This window comes from Silurus aristotelis (genome assembly GCF_946808225.1).
Source record: "Silurus aristotelis genome assembly, chromosome: 26".
In the NCBI taxonomy this organism is placed as follows: domain Eukaryota; kingdom Metazoa; phylum Chordata; class Actinopteri; order Siluriformes; family Siluridae; genus Silurus; species Silurus aristotelis.
This window is the reverse complement of record NC_139599.1, coordinates 5,440,595-5,461,634: the sequence shown is the minus strand read 5'-3', so window position 1 is coordinate 5,461,634 and position 21,040 is coordinate 5,440,595. Positions and strand designations below refer to the sequence as shown.

At 37.5% G+C, this 21,040-nt stretch overlaps 3 protein-coding genes across 7 annotated transcripts in view; 2 read left to right on the top strand and 1 right to left on the bottom strand.

Annotated features, from left to right (window-relative positions):
• The first annotated feature begins 924 nt into the window (after window positions 1-924).
• LOC310720992 (insulinoma-associated protein 1b-like) lies at window positions 925-3,053 on the top strand. Its single transcript, XM_083532164.1, has one exon. It carries the CDS (start codon window positions 1,559-1,561, stop codon window positions 2,702-2,704), a length of 1,146 nt encoding a protein of 381 aa, XP_083388290.1. The 5' UTR covers window positions 925-1,558; the 3' UTR covers window positions 2,705-3,053.
• A 1,926-nt stretch (window positions 3,054-4,979) lies between these two features.
• Window positions 4,980-14,219, top strand: kat5b (K(lysine) acetyltransferase 5b). 5 transcript variants are annotated; one of them, XM_083531619.1, is made up of 16 exons: window positions 4,980-5,179; window positions 5,297-5,430; window positions 5,543-5,609; window positions 6,775-6,843; window positions 7,078-7,214; window positions 7,492-7,560; window positions 8,319-8,489; window positions 8,656-8,727; window positions 9,453-9,515; window positions 9,934-10,182; window positions 10,776-10,865; window positions 11,088-11,228; window positions 11,534-11,627; window positions 11,934-12,093; window positions 12,226-12,307; window positions 12,972-14,219. In XM_083531619.1, exons 2-16 carry the CDS (start codon window positions 5,416-5,418, stop codon window positions 13,104-13,106), a joined length of 1,614 nt encoding a protein of 537 aa, XP_083387745.1. In that variant the 5' UTR covers window positions 4,980-5,179; window positions 5,297-5,415; the 3' UTR covers window positions 13,107-14,219. The 5 variants fall into 5 exon arrangements, with proteins under 5 accessions (XP_083387745.1, XP_083387743.1, XP_083387746.1 ...); XM_083531617.1 differs by having other exon boundaries at window positions 8,656-8,739; XM_083531620.1 differs by lacking the exon at window positions 4,980-5,179 and having other exon boundaries at window positions 5,281-5,430; window positions 8,659-8,727.
• Window positions 14,220-18,970: 4,751 nt separating this feature from the next.
• Window positions 18,971-21,040, bottom strand: part of fermt3a (FERM domain containing kindlin 3a) — a 14,710-nt gene continuing 12,640 nt past the window's right edge. The window contains exons 12-15 of the mRNA XM_083531603.1: window positions 20,356-20,571; window positions 19,850-19,974; window positions 19,608-19,749; window positions 18,971-19,448 (exon numbers count right to left, since the gene is read on the bottom strand). Coding sequence (XP_083387729.1) covers window positions 19,269-19,448; window positions 19,608-19,749; window positions 19,850-19,974; window positions 20,356-20,571 — 663 coding nt within the window. The 3' untranslated portion in view covers window positions 18,971-19,268. The remainder of the gene's footprint in view (window positions 19,449-19,607; window positions 19,750-19,849; window positions 19,975-20,355; window positions 20,572-21,040) is intronic.

Genomic DNA, 21,040 nt, shown 5'->3' with positions numbered 1-21,040 from the left:
CAAACAACATTAATGATTAAAAAGTAGAATTTATGAGGGTCAGTCACATTTTGTTAGATTTATGCTCATTAATTTAGGTCTACAAATCGATGCAGTTGTAACCCTCCTGCTTTTCTGCCGCCCCGCCGTTCTTTCTGTCGGTGCACTTGAGAAGCGTCGCAATGCGCGCGCTGATCGAAGGCTCGCTATACGATGGGTGGAGCCGCGAGCGCGTGACCGCCTTTTTTATTTTACGCCAGATTGTGGACGTGTGAGGAAAATGGTTCATTTCTGCGACAATAAGATGACAGACCCTTTGCCATTGTCCGGATCAGACGGTTGGCTTAGGGGGTGTGAGATTAGATGGAGAGGTCTGGATTTGTTGGCTGAGGGGGAATTCTCTCTTAACGTTTTCTCTCGGTCATGATTTTATGATTCTCACAGAATTTTTTTATTGTAAATTTTACATACATGATAATCAGATATATTCCCCCCCCCCCCCCCGATCATTTTTCTATCATTTGTTTAAAATTTTTTTTTTGTTATTTCTATTCTAAAATACTTCTACAAGTAAAACTTTTCTATAAGTGACTGAAAAATGTATATTATATATTTCAATTTGCATTTAATGTATGCATACAATTATCAAACATAAGTTGTGCTTATATATTGTAATTATGGGTATAATACTTAGGATTCTCTGCTCCTGTTTATTTTTTATATATATCTTTGGTTAAATCAATATTTTATTTGGTCAGTTTTCCATCCAAATCGAAATTTATGTACAATTGTATAAATATATGCACAACATCGCATTCAATATATTAATTAAAGCTACGTATTTGGTGATTGTATTGTATTTGTATTGTGGTTCAGTGTTAACATTTAATAATAAAATTTATTTTTTAAATTGTTAAATCGCACGCACGCACGCACGCACGCACGCACGCACACACACACACACACACACACACACACACACACACACACACACACACACACACACACACATTCCTCTGTTAAGATAAATAGACGCAGGGACTCGGCACGTGGAGGTTGAATAGATTCCCAGAGGGGAGCGTTGAATAAAAAAGTTGTATAATCTTGGAGTGTGGCAGTACCTGATCTACATAATGGTGAGGGACCGTCAAGGACGGGGCAAGTGGTCGTGGGTGGGGTGGTGACCGCGTGTATGTGAATGCGTGTGTGTCGGGGGGTGGGGGGTGTTAAAGTGTATGGCTCCGAGAAGGAGGGGAAGAAAGAGGAGGGAGGGAGGGAGGGAGGGAGGGAGGGAGGGAGGGGGTGGAAGCTGACATCTGCCGCTCCTCTTCTCTGAGACCCCAGGGTGGATCATGTTGCCAGGTCCCGCTATTGACGTCTGGATTGCAGCCATCTGCGTCCTAACTGACGCACAATACGCGCCCGGTGGCTTTAAAAGGGGGCCCGAGACAGCGAGCATCAATTCAGAAAAGAAAAAAACTCGAGGCGTTTACACTTCGGGGAATGCGACCTTCTCTTTCTACAAACACGAGACTTTAAATCGACACAGAGCAACTTTAACTGGACACCATCCACCACCATGCCAAAGGGGTTCCTGATAAAGCGCTCCAAAAAGGCCGGAGCAGTGTCCTACAGAGTGCGGGACGGGGATGAGTCGATGAGTCCTCATGTTCTCCTGAGACAAGGGCTTCAATCTTTCTGCGCTACAGCTCTTCCTTCAGTTATTGTTCACAGGACTCCGAATCGGGTGTGTTTGGGAGGCCTGCCTGAGTCCTTCTGCGCTCCATCGCTCAGTCCGACTCGTCCAGACGACGAGGGTTACACAAACCAATATCCATCAACACACCAAGATGACCAGGGTTCTGCTGCTTTATTAAACCGCTCCGAGCTTTTCCTCGAACCCATTCTCGGCGGTTTTGCGCTCAACGGATCTCCGGTATCGCCGTCTCTCCCTGAAACGAGCACTAAAGTTGACTCTGGACCCAATTTTGCAAAACGAGCGGCACCACCATCAAGCTCCAAAAGAAGCAAAAAGCGCAAACCTCCTCAAGAGAGAAAAGCGGTTCTTCTAGACAAAGTTACCACCTCTCCAGTCCTGGGTCTACGCATTAAGGAGGATCCTATGGATGACTCGAAGCAGGGGGCAGCGAGCAGCCAGCTGGGTGAGTTTATCTGCCAGCTGTGTAAAGAGAGATACTCGGACCCGCTCTCTTTGGCGCACCACAAGTGCTCGCGGATTGTGCGCGTCGAGTACCGCTGCGCAGAGTGCGACAAAACGTTCAGCTGTCCGGCCAACCTGGCGTCTCATCGGCGCTGGCATAAACCCAAAGGAGAAGAAAACCAAGCGAATGTGATGAGCGTCACCACTCAGTCCGATCATTCAGACTCGGGGTCAGAGGATGAAGCACTGTTCGGTTGCACTCTGTGCGCCAAAAAGTTCCGGCGGCAGGCGTACCTGAGGAAGCACCTCGCCCTTCATGAGCGCAAAGCTGCAGGTTTACGGCAGGATCTCAGCCCCCCAAGCCTGCCCGAGTCTCTCATCCTGGCCAAAGAAGAGTCAGTGGAAATTTCCCGGAGCGCAGCGCGCATCACTACAATGCCCGACGTGTTTCCGTGCCGTTTTTGCTGCGAAAACTTTTTCTCTTCTCCAGGGTTGACGAGGCACATCAACAAACATCATCCAACAGAAAGCAGACAAATGATTTTACTCCCAAGCAACGTCTAAGATCTCAGGCTGTGCTTTATCCCATAAAATAAACTCATTATTTTCATTATTACAGGAGGCGACTTGACTTCAACACATAAAAAAAAAAAGTTGTAGTTTATAGTCATTTGTGTACATCAATGTGTTTTTTGGATAAAGTTGTATTTATTTATTTATATATCATTTATTTATTGGTTTATTTATTAAACGTATTTATTTCAGGTAACAATTTGTTGCAAGATTTCTTGGTTTTTTTTATTGTGATGTAAATCTTTGCATTTTCTTGAACTTATTCAGGTTGAAATGTTTTTTTTTTTTAACAAATGAATTATACTTCTGTGAACAATAAAAAAATATATATATTCAACTAGAAGCTGCTTTGTGTGTTTTGCACTTCATTAAAGGTGTCATAAGCCATCACTGTAGAGTTACAGTATATGTCACAAAAGTGAATTATATTGCCTGGATAATTCTATAGTGTAAACAATAAAAGATTAAAATTAAGATTTTAGCAGGTCAAGTTTAGACTTCAAAGTTGTTTATATTAACAGAGTTAAAACAGCTCAAATTCTGGGTTTAAAAAGACTAACAGTAATCACACTATCAATAAAAAAATAAATGTAAGAAAATGTGAAATTATAATCTTTTTAAATAAATCTTTTTTCTCTCTGATCTCTGATATAAATGGCATTTTTGTATGATTCTGGTCTTATTTATTCACAACATGGCAGAGTTCAGCTGTAAATCGGCTGACACAATGAAGTGCAGAAGCTGTGAGCTCTGCTTACCCCCAGGCCACAGCAGTGGCAGCTTGGTGGTACTGGGATTTAAACCCGTGACCTTCTGATCCAAAGTCCAATCTCTTAATTACTAAACTACCACCTTGCTGAGGAAAAGGTCTATCAGCAGTTAAAAAAATAATAAAAAAATGTTTTATATATATATATATATATATATAAAAAAAAATATATATATATATATATATTATATATATATATATATATATATATATATATATATATATATATATATATATATATATATATATACATAGATACATAAATAAAAAACCCCACAAATTCTTAGTTTTTAAGCAGTAAAAAAAAATTAACTAGGTCTGATTATTTTACCATGTTCATAGTTTTAAAGGCAAATAATATAAATAATAATAACAATAACTACAAAACCAACAACAATAATAATAATTATTATTTTAAATATCCGATTCTCTCACAAATGCTTATATCAGTATAGTATAAAAAGGCAAAAGGGACAAACCATTGCACCTACTGCACTTTTATTTGCATATACTGCACAAAAAGCTATTACCTTACTTTGTTATCTAATCATATATTGCACATATTTGCATTGCCAGTTAAGCATTTGTACATTTAAGAACGTTTACCTCTCTTTTTACCATTTATATTCACCGGCTGATATTTTAGCATGGACCATTAGCATGGACAAGAATAAAAAAGGCTGGGTTAACTGTTACATTACTGGTACCCCCTCAACCAAAATCAGTTCCCAAATACCCTAAAGTTTTCATGGCTTAATGGGCAAATTCTGAATGCTCAAAAAAAAAGGTTGAAAGTGTTTCCAGAAGAGGGGAGGTTTATTTTTTTATATAATAGAAAATTGAAACTAAAACTAAATAGTTTAATCCATAATTTTTATATTTAATAAGGTTTAATATAATTATTATGCACCCTATTTCGGATATATTTACAAATGCAAAGTAAAGATACTTATGTTTTAAAAGACTCTGGTAAAAGTGGATGTACTGACTACACTTTTTCACCTTAGGGAAAAAAAATAACTAAGTATAGTAAGAAAGTGCAGTATATCTGACATGTACTTATGTAAAAAGTAGTCATTACTACTACCTGTATTCATCATATTAATGTAGTTATACAAAATTATTTTACATTTTGTTATCTAATGAATGTATCCAGGCTGAACAACCACTTTATAGAACACAAGCAGAGAAAAGATGATGATGATCAGATGATCAGGAAAGTCTGTTCTACACGTCATCATACTTCTTGTTACCTTCTGCCCTGCTCTGTTAGCTTAGTAAACTAGTCTACATCTGTGGTGAGGGATCTCCAGGAAATATTACAGCAGTAGCAGATTGATGTGAAAGTAAAAAGTTGTCCGAAAAATTTCACTGCTTACAATTTAATACAATTTAGTTAGCAATGTGTTTTTTTTATTTATTATTATTATCATCATCATAGACATACAGACTTACTAGGCCATGCAAGTGCACGCTAATAACCTCTCTGGTTACCTTAGCAACGAATCCAACGGATGATCAATCCTCACCAAGAACAAGATAAATATCATCCACATTGTATGATCAAATGTTTCCGACTTTTCCGCTAAGGAAGTTATTGTAGGCATCCAGACTACGAGAAGTCTTTACCGCTTCTGTCGTGTGAACGCACTCGGTCTCAAACAGACAATAATACACGTCTGGATACTGTACTTCAGGTAAACGTTCTGAAAAGTTTTCGCCTAAATGTCTGATTTAAAGAGTCCGGTAATTCTACGTTATTAGCTATTTTTTTTTAGCTTTTATAAATATCTTAACTGGTTTTGTTTTGACAGCTTCGTGCTCCAAAAAAAAAATCGATTCACTTCTCCAGAAATCAGCTCCAACCGCTGCTTGGCTTTGAGTCTGGCATCCCATAATTCTTTGCGCGCGCAGGTTTACGCTGATAACCAAAATGGCGGACTCGGTGGTGAGTGTTCGTTAAATTCGTGTTTTTATGTCGCCGAATTTGTGATTTTTAGTTGCTCAATACCTAAATGTGACGAGGCTGGTTAACATTTAACCGTGTTCTTTCTTGATAGCCGGAACTTGTAGAGGGCTGTCGTCTTCCCGTGCTCAGAAAAAATCAAGAAAACGAAGACGAATGGCGTAAGTACTGGGCTGCTAGCATGCATGCTAACGCACTAGCTGCATAATAAAGCAGCTGTCATGGCGGCGCACAGGGAAGCGGACACGGAATGTAAACAAAAGACCGGTATTGCTTAGAGGTGACGTTTTTAGACGTGATGAGGGGTGAATAGTCATCCCGAATAAAATTAAATAAACGCTACTAAATTATTTCTTTTATAAATATATGCTAGTTATAGTTTATGGTCAGGTTAATGACAAACATTACCTATAGACTTGAAACAGTGCGAAATCTACAGAACGTTCTTTTTTGTCAAAAATAATGTAAAACTACGATAAAGTCTTATTTTCGTCATCAGATTAGAAATCTAGAAAAACAAATTGTTTTATAATATAATATTATAATACTGCATTATACTATAATTATTATTTTGTAATATAACAATTATGCTATACTATAGAATAATCTATACTCTAAAATACTAATAATTATAATACAATTATATTTTATATTATAATATTATGCATTATGTAATACAATATATTATATTACAGCTTAGTGAGAGGCACCATGAACGTTATCTAAAACCTAATCAGAAGGTTGTGAGTTCAATTCCCAGCTTCCTTGATTGACCGTAAGCATGACTTTTGAATGGAAAAAAAAACCCAACGATAATATGCATTTAAAAAAATCCAAATATTTTTAAATAGCAGCACTCGTGAAGCCCTGATGAATCTTTTAGTTGCCATGTTGCGCTTTTTTACTATCTCCTTTTTCGCTTTTTGCTAAGAGCACACACTGATTCATATTAGCAGTACAACAGGCATTAACAACAGCTCTTGCTACAAACTACCCGAAAACTGGTTCATTCAGGATCGTCATTTATATAAAAATGTAAAGGCAGAAAATAAACAAGTAAAACAGGCTTAAAAAAGAACATGTCCTGTACATGTGCTGTAATATGCACATTATGGATATGCCAGCTTGTTAGGAAGCTGGGGTCAGAGTGTTGGGCCAGTCATGCTTAAAGGCCCAACAGTGGCAGATTGTTGGTGCTAAAGCTTGAACCCATGACCTTCGACTCAGTAACTCAGAACCTTCCAAGAAAAGAGAAATAAGGGTGTTTTTGTTATTTATTTTCTTGTTATAATGCTGTTTTTATGTTCTGATCCTATTTCTTTCCAGCATTGGCGGAAATTCTCAGTGTCAAAGAGGTCCCTGGGAAAAAGCTCTACTATGTTCACTACATCGACTGTAAGTACATGAGAAGAAACAAAAAAAAACCCCTGGCTATAACATCTTTAAATATCTATCACTAGACTAGAAGTATTTTGAAAGAACGTAAATACCATTTTCTTACATATAGAAACACGCTTATTCAAATCTGGTAGAAGATTTTATTTGTAATGTATGGAATTAGATTTTAAGGGACTATGTGCCCCCATCAGTGACATCTAAGCTGACAGCTGAACATTTTAATTTTTTAAGTCAACAAGCGGTTGGATGAGTGGGTCACTCCAGAACGGCTGGACATGAAAAAGCTCCAGTTCCCTAAGAAGGAGGCGAAGACACCCACGAAGAATGGCCTGCCTGGCTCTCGACCCAGCTCTCCAGAACGAGAAGTGGTAAGGGAGGCCATATTAGATTACAAATCCACTGTCATCATTCATTGTTAAACTCATACCCTTTTTTTTCTTGAGCACCACTAAGTTGGGGCTTTGAGTGTTCTAGTTTCTGATCTTAAAAAGAAGTAGTCAAAATCATTCAAATGAAATTGTTACGTTTGCCAGTTGCCAATGTTTTACTGCCTTGCTCTCTGTTGAGGCGCCATCAGATTGTCAAAGAAAAATAAACTTGATTGTCCTTTTTAACTGTGCTCTCTTCCTTTCTGTTCGAATTCAGAGGAAGAGTCTAGATCTCAACGTTCAATCTGCTTCAGCATCGTCCAGAGGCAAAACCCTTCCCACACCGGTACAGCCAAACCCTGCCCATTCTACACTATAACACCCTTTCAGTTCATGCGAGATAAAAAGCAATGGGCTTGATATAACATGGCGCTACAAAAATCCCTAATCAAAAATATATTCTTGTCTCTTGACACATTAAGTGGGTGGGAAGTGATGAAGTGTTTGTAAAAGTGTGTCATGTAGTTTCATTAATGGTGGTGCTACTGGTTTCTCTGAAGGTTAAGAGTTTGATTCCTGGTTGGGGTTATGGCTATGAATACATTTTAGGGGGCTTGTGAGCGATATTGCATTGTGGAAGTGGATTTGTTTTCTCTGTCTTGTTATATTAATGCTAGTATTAGCTATAGTGCACAAGAAAAGTTTCACATTTTTCAAAGCATAATCTGTAATTAAAAAGTAGAATTTAATTGAAATGTACACAACATTCAAAAATTATTTTGTGTGTGTGGGTAAATGAACGTAAAAAGGTGTAAGCCCTTCATTTTAATACCTAGTAGAACCACCTTTAGCTGCAAATACGGGGTTTTATTCCCTATAGGATTTTGTTTCATATCCCATATTGTCATACATTTACCTGATTTGCCAATAATTTTGCTAATCATATATATGTTTATCAACCCACTTTATCATTTTGGGGTATTTTGTGCAGTCATGACGTTTAATCCAAATGAAGTGCACTACAATATAGAAATGTTTCACACAGTGAAAATGTTATTCTTTGGGACAAAAGTAGTTTTGATCTTATTTCTGCTTGGCTTACAGAAGAGGAAAACAGAGTCTGTGTCCTTAGCATCACAAGTTCCTCCCCCAATATCAGTGCCTTCACTCCCGAGTTCAGCAGAGGCCCCACCAGCGTCTGTGTATCCTACAGTCCGGGAAACATTCACTACCAAAACCAGAGATGAGCACGAGCAACATACCTCCCTCACCACGGTAACCCTCTGCTTCCTCTGTCTTTCTCTACTCTACACCAGCATCCACTCACCCTGTTTTTTCTGTGTTGTGTGTTAAAATTAGTACAATTTGTCCCTATTTTTATATACAGTTTTAAATATTAGTTTGTGTTTTTTACTGTGTGTGTGTGCTCTCTCTTATGTAGCAGAACGGCACTGCGCGCCGTATCCTTTCGTCTCAGCCTGGCAGAAAGAGGAAGATCTGTGGAACGGACGAGGTGAGCACAGAAGTAAGAAAAAGTATCAATTTTTTTCATTCTTATTACCTATTCCTTATATTCCTTATATCACTATTAAATACATCCATCTAAACCTCTGCATGACCATGTTTATTTTATCCAGAACATATTTTATTTATAGGCCAGTCTTATGTTTTTTTCTAATTTATGTAGTTAGTTAAAAAACAATTTACATATTACATTATCATATCATTGTAATGCATTCGGCAACACTGCCTTAACTCCAGATAACTCCAGAATTCATCAGGAAAATTAATGGAATTCAGGAGAGGCTTCAACACAGTGTTAAAGCAACTCATAATCATGCTCTGTAAAACCTGCGAAGGACTAACAACATGCATGAATTATTATTTAGAATTATGCAGAAATACTTGTAAATAAACCCTTTTTAATGGGTTCATTTCCAATTGTAAGAGTGCAGATTATACTTGTTTCAGATTACTTTAAGATTGTTCTATATCAGTACATTATATTCATACAACTACTCTATAATTGAGTTTTGAGTTACAGTAGACAAGGAAGTGTGTGAAAACATCCCTTTTTACCCAGACTGCACATTTTGACAAATCACCAAAACAAAAATGCCGGAGGTATTTCTTAAAAGTTCAATCTGTTATGCTGTGACCCTTCTTCCTCCTGTGTCATATACAAGTGTCCCAAAGACCCCCTTTTTTTTTTTGCAACCCCTTGTGTTTTTCTGATAGATGGTAAAGGTATTCCAGTATAACAGCCCTCGCCCCGCCAGTGGCTTTCTGCCGCCAGGAGAGGTCCGTTTCGTTTATTTATCATTGTCTGTTTTGCTGTGTAATGATAAGGAGGTAGTGAGCAGTGCTCTGTTATAATGTTATCGATCTGCTATCATCAGTTGCTCATCTTGTTTAAGTGTCATGATCCATGAACTTGTGATTTTTAGAATGAATTAAGGGTTAGTGTGCAACGATCAAGAACAATGAACAAATTATTATGAGAAGTATTTTTAAAGCTTAATTTTAAGGGAATCATAAATTATTCAGCTCAAATTGTATCATGGATTTTCGCAAGCAGGACAGGAATTAGGGCCTCAGTTAACTTGAGTTTGGAGATGTTTAATTTGTGTCAGCATTTTTGAAAGTGTGGATTAAGTGGCATTTTTTGATGTGATCACTCCCCCCCCCCCCCCTTCTCAAATTTCCCTCTGCGCAACAGGATTCGCAGGACAGCTCGGACGGCATCCCCACTGCACCACGTATGACCGGTAGTCTGGTATCCGACCGCAGCCATGACGACATCATCACGCGCATGAAGAACATCGACTGCATTGAGTTGGGCCGACATCGACTCAAGCCCTGGTACTTTTCCCCGTACCCGCAGGAACTGACCACGCTGCCCATCCTCTACCTCTGCGAGTTCTGCCTCAAGTACCTCAAGAGCCTAAAGTGTCTACAGAGGCATTTGGTATGTTTGTACAACAAAAGCTTCACTGACTTGGGGTTTTGTATTGATTTCTCTTGTGCTAACTGGTTATATAGATAATAATAATATTGTTGTAAAAAAATCTAAAATTTTATCAATAATATAAAATGCTTTCCATCTGAGTGGATATGAGACTATTAACAGTAATTCAAAATGGCTGGAGTCAATACTTTATAGAGAAGTAATCAGTGTAGTGTGCTCTACCTGCAATATAACTGGTACTAATATTTCATGATATCAAACAAAATTCACAACTTGAGTAAACTAAAATGAAAGAAATCTTCTGTACTACCAAACATCTAGCAACAGTGCAAAAGCTACATTTATTTTAAAGGTAAAAGGTCTTGAATATATTCTGCTGTGTCCACTCCTCTTTTTTCTGTGTATTTTAAAAGTACCTCTATGCCCCGATTTGACTGCATTAAAGGAAAATTTTCCTATTATATACTTAGTAGTAATGGATGTATATATTTTATTGTAGTTATAAATTAAATGTGTATGGTTTTGCTTGGAATATTATATTGATTATTTTTACTTCATCCGCAAATAAACGTCTTTGTTTTTGTTACGATCAGACAAAATGCAATCTCCGGCATCCACCAGGAAACGAAATCTACCGCAAAGGGACCATCTCCTTTTTTGAGATTGACGGCAGGAAAAACAAAGTAATTATATTTCTATTTTAACTGATTTACTTCCGGATTTTCTTTCAATCCAAACTAAAACTAATCAAAGATTAGCAAAAGTATTGATGGCAACATTTACCTCATTGTTGTTGTTTGTCACCAGCCAACATAAAAGCAAAAGTATTTTAGTCAGATGTGTTTATTTTTTATTCTCATTGCTTATACATATTTATAAACTTTGTCTTCTCTTTTGCTTTGTAGACATATTCACAGAACTTGTGTTTATTGGCAAAATGCTTCCTGGACCATAAGACCCTGTACTATGACACAGACCCGTTTCTCTTCTATGTAATGACGGAGTATGACTCCAAGGGCTTCCATATAGTTGGCTACTTTTCAAAGGTAAGCCAGAGAACGCTGATTATATTTACTGCACAATCCTTATTATGTTGTAGCCAGAAATTCAAAATTGTTCTCTGTGTGCGAGGAATGGCATCGTCTTTTATCCACATTTAATCACAGTGACGCTACTCAATGAGTAGGTGCCAGTGAGCTCATGTATGGAAAAGGATAGAGATAGCTGTTCTTTTCAAATGTAGCTGTTGTGAGATAGAGGAGAACTAGTTGAAACTATATTGGAAATGTTATCATCTTATCATATTTAATCTTGCTCTTTTTTTTTTTTTATTATTTTTTTTTTATTAAAGGAAAAAGAGTCTACTGAGGACTATAATGTGGCCTGTATTCTGACCTTACCACCATATCAGAGGAGAGGCTATGGCAAACTGCTGATCGAGTTCAGTAAGTTCAACAGCTCAAATTGTTTTATGAAAAATAAAAATGAAAAATGATTTCATGGTCTACTTGTTTGTATGATCCTTTGTGTCCTATACATCTTTTCGTTACATTACTTTTACATTACACTCTTAATTAAATTCCATGTAGAATGTCAGAGTAATTAATCTGCAATCTAACACATCTTATTTAATGCCGTTACCGTTAGTGTCCTCTTTTATAATAGCAGCGTCCATTAGATACTTAATTAGGTTTTTAGTTGTTAAGGACAAATATGAATTTGCTCACACAGTCTCTCTGTCTGTCTTTCAGGTTATGAGCTTTCCAAGGTTGAAGGTAAAACAGGAACCCCAGAGAAGCCCCTGTCTGATCTGGGCCTGCTATCCTACCGCTCTTATTGGTCTCAGACTATTCTCGAGATCCTCATGGAACTCAAATCAGATACTGGAGAAAGACCACAAATCACCATTAAGTAAGCCAATCCTTTCTCTATTTGCTATGCACCCAAAAAATTTAATAAAATTGATTATATTGAACACTTGCTGAAGTGTTCTTGGATTATTTGAAACGTGATGCTTTTTTTTTTCCAAATATTTATTCATAGTGAAATTAGCGAGATTACCAGTGTAAAGAAAGAGGATGTAATATCAACTCTACAGTACCTCAACCTCATCAATTACTACAAGGTAATCAATAATGCAATCAAAAAATCTTAATATTACAGTAATTAATAATAATGTTCAATAATGCTCACCTATAGTAATTCATACCTTGGGTTTATTTAGCCTTCGTTTTTCCACTGCCATAAATATTTTTGTTTCGCTCATTATTCATTTTGTAGTTAATGGAAATTCTGTTTAAGTTTAAATGTTCTTTTGCTGAAATTGCCCAATGTTTTATATTGAAAAATTCTAATGAATTTGTTCAAATTGCATCAATTTGCTGGAATTCATTGCCAAATTTGCACAGCAACATTAGATATAAGACCTAACTTTTCTACTGGTTTTTACTCTACCTGTAAATATATATCGATGTATGAGTGGATCATCTTACTTGCACCCTTTGATGATGATTGTTCTGTGCTCATCTCAGGATTTCTGTGCACAATATGCTCATATTGACCGTCAATATGACACTTTAATAGTACTTTGTAGTGGAAAAGTAAAGATTTACAAAGGATGGTTTGGTTTCGAATCTGTTTTCCTTCCCATGTCCTTTTCCTTATGTTTCTCCTTGACACTCTCACCTCTGCCTTGTTTGATAAGGATTTAAATCTACTAATGCCAGAAGTGCAATTGAAATGCAATCAAATGGAATTAATCTACTGGCTCTTCTTTCAACTCTTCTCAGGGGCAGTACATTCTCACACTCTCGGAGGACATTGTAGAAGGTCATGAACGTGCCATGCAAAAACGACACCTCCGTATAGACCCTAAATGCTTGCATTTTACCCCAAAAGACTGGAGCAAACGGGGCAAGTGGTAGAAACATGCTACACTGCAAACTCTGGGACTGGAGCTTGGAGAACTGCAACGTTTGACCCGACTACATTGCAAAAGTCAGTTTATAGGCCCTGAGTCCCTTCTTTTGTCTTAATCAGAAATAGACAAAAAATAATTTGTTATTCTAGTGATCGTGCTTTGTGATCATCAGTCATAAGATTGTGTTATTGTGTACCTTTTTCTGACTCACATTGGTGTTTGAACCAAGAAAGTGGATCTACTTCAGATTCATCCACCTTCTTATTTTGATGCCCCTATCTCCATCACTCTCAGTCCTTTTATTCATCCCTGCAATCGGTGTGAATGAATGAATTAATTCACCAGAAACTCACTTCCCACGATCTCACAAGCGAGTTATCAAATCAAAAGACTCAGTAACTTAAATCACAGACATTTTTTGATTTTTACCAGCACATCCACATTGTGTGGATTCTACGCACAAGCTAAAGCTAACCTGATGTTTGATTTTGGGTGTTTGTACATAATATACACAGTTGTCTTCTTTTGTAAAGGATGTTTTTAAACTTGGTATTGCATCTCTCTGTGTGTGGGGGGAGGAATGGTAAAAAAAAAAAAACAGCATGCGGATGTTCATAAAAATAAGCCATGTCGAACTGTTACAGAAATGTAAATTTGGATGCGTGTACAGCCTTTTTTTTTTTTTTTTTTTTTTTTTTTTTTATGGTTAAAAAAAGAACTGAATGTAAACCGTGAAACACTCGTGGCATAGTATTTTTTAATTTACCGTAAAGACTATTTTCTGTAAAAATCTAGTCCATTGTTTAGAGATCTGTAACATGAAAGATTTCTATTAGTGTTTCTTCCCCAGTAATATTAACTATATTAATAACGGGTTTATTCCCGAACAGTTTTTATGTAGTGGCATCAGGTGAAATGTTCTGTTCCCTCCTACTTACACTTACACAGTGTGTGTGTGCAACATACACTCCCCTATGTTTCATGTAATTTCGCTTTACGGTCGTCATTAAATGCCACAAGGTGGAACCACTTTTTTATCGATGTAATAGTTATATATCTCTAATTTTCTCACACATGAAATACCTCTGGATATCATTCATAAAGTTTTTTATCTTTAGCAGAGCATATTGGCGGTCATCATTGATTTCGTCTTTGTTGTTTTGTGTTTACAGTTTTCTGTGAAGGATAGTATAATTTTCAGGGGGGGTTTTTTTGTTTGTTTTACACGTTTTCATTGTCAAAAGTTTAGAATCACTTTCATTTTTCTTGACACACATACGTGTTCCTTTTGTTTACATGCAGCAAACTAGACAACTTAATGGTGTGAACAAACAAATATATAATTGTACAAATGTTAAACTTTACTATTGAAAAATCCTTTGTATGAATAACAGCTTTACACACACTCATTGCCAAAGGTGGTCTTCTCTAGTTGGAAATTTCTTCCTGACTTTGCAATCCAGTTCATCTCAGAGCAGTCCAATAGGATTTAGGTGCGAGGTCTGTCTGGGCAGGGCATTCCATGATGGATAACACTCCAGCTGACTTACAGGCTTTACAGAGCCGAGCATTGTCTTCATGTATGGGAGAAGTGCCGTATTAGCCGCAGTCCAGACGGAACTGCATGGTGCTGAAGTATGAAACGGTAGCCATTTTTGATCAGTATTCCTTTCTTTGCTCCAAAAACAACCCCAGGCTTCCACCATGTTTGACTGTGGGCATGAGGCAGTCTGATAAAATCATCTCTCCTGTTCTCTGTCTTAGCTAAGTTTTTCTGTTAGACCAAAAATGCCAAATTTGGACTCATCTTTCAAGAGAACTTTCTGCCATTCATTCACTTTCCATATAAACAAAAGTAACATGCACATGTCTCAAAAATAATAAAACTTTAGATTTTGACAGAAGCTGTAATATATATACACACACAATTTTTACTTTGTTGTGCATTAGGCAAGACACCATTCAACACGCATGCTATATTTTATTAACTATTAAATGTTTTTAATGGGGCTCAAACCCCAGGATCTATGGGGGGGGGTTTCATGTAAGTGAAATAAAATTAGGTTGATTTTTTTTTTTTTGCAGTTTTTCTTTTAGTTATTGTACCTTTTAAATAGACGTCTATTCAATCTTCAGTTTTAAACCACTATTAAATATTCGAATATAACAATTTAGTAAAGATAAACACTTGTAAGACATCTTTGTTCAATTCGTTCAGATTTATCCCACATTTTTTTCTCAATACATGATATGCTTTCACATACTGGGCATGTTTAATACACTCTCTTACTGGCATTTTTAGAGTTCACGCTTTTCATTTCTACACAAATACTTTTTGTCTCCAGTTAAAACTGTCTGTTTGCTGAGAACATGTTTTGGAATATCTGTGCATTTCATGTTTCATCAACAGAACAAATGAAGAGAATTTAAGAACAAGATGGAAAGCTGAGTGGTAACATTGACTATACACCATAGTGTCTTTTATTTTCATTCAACATTTAGGATAAGATTAAGGTCCCCTGGTGGTCTAGTGGTTAAGATGCAGCGCTCCCACCGCTGCGACCCGGGTTCGATTCCCGGTCAGGGAACCATCCCCAGCCACTCTTAGTGCCGGTCCCAAGCCCGGATAAATTGGGGAGGGTTGCGTTAGGAAGGGCATCCAGCGTAAAACATGTGCCAAATCAAACGTGCGGAGGATCCGCTGTGGCGACCCCTAACGGGAGAAGCCGAAAAGAAACTATTTAGGATAAGATTAAACATTTTTTTCTACATTGTGTATAAATTGAAGAGCGATTTAACTAACTGGAACTATGTGGGATATAATTGGGATATTTTATACAAAATACATTTGATATTTTTTTGTGATTTAAATATTTTCAGTAGAAAAACATTAGGGATGGTTAGAGTACGTACTAGTCAGAGATCACACACTGCATCTGCTGGAAACTGCACAAGTTCAAATATATTCTTGTGGATTTTATAGCTGATTTTTTTTATATATATATATATATATATATATATATATATATATATATATATATATATATATATATATATATATATATATATATATATTCCACAATGGCTGACAGAGAATAAGAAATAGATTTGATCACAAATACACTTAGACAGTCTTTTTACAAGACATTCTTTTTAAGAAAAGCAGGACATCATGAGGAAACCAAGTAAAACACTTCAAAAGGGTTGTCAAGCTTTTTCATGAAACATTTATTCTGTTGCATTTTCTTTTTTTGTGTGTGCAAAAACACACACATTGCCTTAATTTAAAATCCAAAGGAAAACCAAATGCACAGAAAACCAATGGTCAGTTCATAACAGTTTTCAGTGCAGCTGTGGCTGCAGTGAAACGAGACTTGAACTGTGTTCATTGTGTTTCATGCTTTTCTAATTCCATTACAAAAGCAAGAAACCCAATGAACACACTACATTTGTCGTGGTGCTATCAGCAGGCATCTGTGCGCCACATAATACAAGAAATTCTGAAAAGGTTAGGGGACCTACATGAACCAAAAGCATTGTTAAGTCAAGTCAAGTCAAGTTTATTTGTATAGCTCTTTTCACAACAGACATTGTCTCAAAGCAGCTTTACAGAAAACAACAGTGAAGGTGAATGGTGTGCGTTTGTCCCTGATGAGCAGCCGTGGCGACAGTGGCAAGGAAAAACTCCCTTAGATGATATGAGGAAGAAACCTTGAGAGGAACCAGACTCAAAGGGGAACCCATCCTCATATGGGTGACATCAAAAGTTTGGTCATAAATCTTTCAACAATACAGAACAATTTGTGATCATCATAGATCCAGCATCAGCTTCTCCATGCCAGGGCCTTTAAACACTCGGCATCTACTTCTCCATGATCATCCATAGGTCCATAATCTTCACGAGGTGGGACGTGACTGGAGCTGGCCAAACCTCAGGATGCCTCGGGATGGGGAGAGAAAGAGAAGCAGTGGAGAGGAATTAGCGTAGCTGCTGTTCATGATATTAACAGCACAAGTTGATAATGTGCATGTGATCAGATGTTCTGGAGCACAAGGTTGTGATGTGATGTGTGTGATGTGTGTTATGTGTAGGCTTTGCTAAAAAGATATGTTTTTAATCTGCACTTAAACTGGGAGAGTGTATCTGAACCCCGAACACTGTCAGGAAGACTATTCCAGAGTTTAGGAGCTAAATGTGAAAATGCTCTACCGCCTTTAGTGAACTTTGCTATTCTAGGAACTACTAGAAGCCCAGAGTTTTGAGATCTCAGGGAGCGTGACGGATTGTAGCGTGTTAAGAGACTGGATAGATACATGGGAGCCAAACCATTTAGTGCTTTATAAGTGAGTAGCAGTAGTTTGTAGTCTATTCGAAACTTAATAGGAAGCCAATGTAGGGACGATAAGATTGGGGTTATATGATCGTATTTTCTTGACCTAGTAAGAACTCTTGCTGCGGCATTCTGAACTAACTGAAGCTTGTTTATTAATGATGCAGGACATCCACCTAGTAATGCATTACAGTAGTCTATTCTAGAGGTCATAAACGCATGGACGAGCTTCTCTGCATCAGATATAGATAACATATTTCTTAGCTTAGAAATATTTCTAAGGTGAAAGAAGGCTGTTTTAAGACAAAGCAACTATCAAGCAGAGGTGGGGAGTAATGAATTACAAATAATTACTGTACTTAAGTAGATTTTTCTGGTATCAATACTTTTCTTCACTATTTGTTTTTCAGACAACTTTTTACTTTCACCCATTACATTTGTACCCAAATATCTGTACTTTCTACTTCTTACATTTTCAAAACAGGCTCGTTATTTTCAGTCTACCACTGGTGTATCATTTCCTGGCTCTCTCACACCACAGAGGTAGGCTAGTTTATGAGCAGGGCAGAAGGCAACAAGAAGTAAAGGGATGAGTCAATGATGTAAACATGACTGAGGACAGAGACATTCCTGATCACCTGATCATCATCATCTTTTCTCGTCTTGTGTTCTATATGGTGGCTGTTTAGCCTGGATTGAATTTGAAATTCGTTTTGTATTAATATATTAATTAAGGCTGCCAAAATGCAAAATCATTTTGAAGGCATACATTTTTACGCGAGGTTAATGGATGTACAAATACAAATGTGCGATTAAGTTGCAAATAATTGTGAGTTAACTTATGACAATCATGCGAATAATCGTAATTCAATATTTTAATTGATTGACAGCCCTAATATTTATATGATGTGAGGTTCAGTTACCAGCGTGACACTAAAACAGGAAGAAGTAATGGCTGCTTTTTACTTAGGTACATGTCAGAGCTCATCTTTCTTTACTTTAACTTGAGTGGAAAAAGGATGTTCAATACTTCAACTTTTACCAAAATATTTTAAAACATGAGTATCTGTACTTCTACTTAAGTGAAGGATGTGTGTACTTTTGCCACCTCTGCTAGTAGGAGTCCAGGAGGAGTCCAGAATCCTGTGGTTCATGATTTTATTTATTGTGCTGCTGTCTGTCTGGCTCAATGGAGAATTGCATGAATGGGCAGGTGGATTGGTGTGGTTTGTTTAAGCAGCCAGTGAGTATCTACACACTAACATCCACAAGGGGGCGCAATATTTTATGATTTTTGCACCTGGATGTGCTGCTGTACATTGTGGTTTCCTGAGCAAACAGCTTTTTTATTTTTTATTTTTACCACAAACGTTTCATATTCACTCAAAGCTGATAACAGCCCTCACTGAACTCTGACTCATTCTGATCTCTCAAATTTGTCAGGCTGGTTTGTTAAGATATTGTTCTAGATCTTTAAGTGGAGAAAATGCTGATAAAAAAAAAAAAAAAAAAACACCCACTGTTCCCGGCCCACATCTTATTGTTTTATGGTTTTATTTATAAGTATAAAAGACAACAGTGCCAAAGAGTGAAAAAGAATGATCCTGAAAAGATGGAGAGTAACCTTTTCTTTCATTTATCCACATTAGGATCAATAGTGTTGCTGGATTAGTGGGTCCCCAACACAAAAACATTTTTTAAATGCAGAAAATTTGTTTTATGATCAGTTTTCTGTACGCTTAAGGCCACGACCGTCAGCATGACTTCGAACCTGTTTTCAAAGTAGAATGCGGTTTTCCTGATATTTTCTTGAAATTTGTACACCATCTTTTTTCTCAAAAAGCTTCGTGGCCTCCTGTCAGTTTGTGGAAGAGCTCCTCGTCCAGCGTGTCATTTTGCTCCCGGTTCCTGGTTGACATGAATATGTAGCCTCCGATGTACTCGTGCACGATCTTACAATTCGCCGTCACGCAACTGAAGGCCACATTCACGTTACCGTTGAACTCGATGGCGACCTGGAATCAGAAGCAGAATAAAGAGTTGCGTAAAGAGATTTCCTTCGAAGACAGAGAGCGTGTACGAGGGTGAAGACATGTAGACAGAATTTCCTATTTCTACGCTGATGATGAAGCAAAGCTCAGGATGTTGTTGTCAGAGGTGCAGTCGCAGCAAACCTGTTTAATGTCCCAGTTGACGTTCCACTGTCTCATCGTGTTGTACCTCCATGTCTTTACCACTTCATCGACATTCAGGTCGATGCAAACCAGGCGGTTATTGGCGATACCAAGCACCTCATCTTTACGAGATCCTTTAAACCTGCAGACAAAAATGGAGACGAGATAGTTATATTATTGGATTGACACTAAAACTCCTCCTTATTTCTTATAAAAAGAAATCAGTTTTTGAATCGACTTACCTGACCACAAAATAAGAAAGCCCAAAGTCAGGCAAAGCTTGCCAGATCTGCAGAAACCTTTGGATAGCATCTGTTAAGGAGAGCTGTGCCACATTCTGGTAGGCCTCCAGAATACGAGGGGTCAGCTAAAAGAGAGAAATATGGTAGAGGATAAAAAGTCTGCTTCTTAAGCAAGATATTTAATAAGGAAGGACTAAAACGCAACAGCAGTTCTTCATACTGTACTTGATATCCATTTATAGTTACAGTCAATATTGTGAAATGTCTGCAAAAAACAATATTTTTTTTTATCACAGCTATAAACAGCTGTTCCATCGCCGCTCTCTTTCTTTCTCATGAAGTTATTAGGTGGTTTCGGAACGTTTTCTGCGTAATGGGAACACTTCCAGAACACATTCCAAACGTGTCAGGAACACTGGGAGCACTGAATTGCTGTGCAAGGGGACTATTTTGAAAGTGACAGTGTGTAAAGTAATTTTGTGTAAACAGAGCCCATGTGGTGTTACCTGTTTGGGTTTGTACTTCTTCTGGTAGCGTGGAGACACAAGGCTGTGTGTGTTGATGCTCTCGTCTGTTGGGGCTGTCTTATTTCCCGGCGTAGTTCTCTGCATGGCCAGGAAAGACTGAATATTCTGGACCTCACTAGAAAAAGAGCTGTCAGCCAGGGTCTTTCCCTTAGATGCCAAGCGGCAAGCGGCCATCCATTTGCTGTACTGCTGCTCCTGCACAGACACGACAACATTGATAATTACAGAGATGCCCTGTGGAGCTATTATAAAAAGTGAAAACCGTCAGTAGTATCAGCAGTTTGGCTCCCTGAAGCATTGTATAAGAGGAAGTTGGCTCCTTGTAGCTTCCTATTTGGTCAACATTTCCCCATTCACAATTTTTGCTGACTTTTTTTCTAGCCTTATTTTGGTCGTTACAGTAATGCCAGCGCTGCTTTTTCCTATCTTTTATGTCACAGTTTATAAATATGGATAGGTTTACACATAGTGGCTTCAGAGCTGTTAGAAAATCTTATGATGTCCAATTCTCAAATAAGATCCATTCTGAGAGTGTTAATTTAATAATAATAATGGAATAGCCAGAATAGAATAGCCTTTATTTGTCACATATACATTACAGCACAGTGAAATGTTGTTCTTCGCATATCCCAGCTTGCTTGGAAGCTGGGGTCAGAGCGCAGGG

Excerpts from the sequence above, each read along its gene's own strand:
- LOC310720992 (XM_083532164.1), top strand. The coding sequence starts at position 1,559 with ATGCCAAAGGGGTTCCTGATAAAGCGCTCCAAAAAGGCCGGAGCAGTG.
- kat5b (XM_083531617.1), top strand. Across the intron at positions 5,610-6,774 it reads AGAAAACGAAGACGAATGGC|CATTGGCGGAAATTCTCAGT; the intron begins GTAAGTACTGGG and ends ATTTCTTTCCAG. Across the intron at positions 11,229-11,533 it reads TAGTTGGCTACTTTTCAAAG|GAAAAAGAGTCTACTGAGGA; the intron begins GTAAGCCAGAGA and ends TTTTTATTAAAG.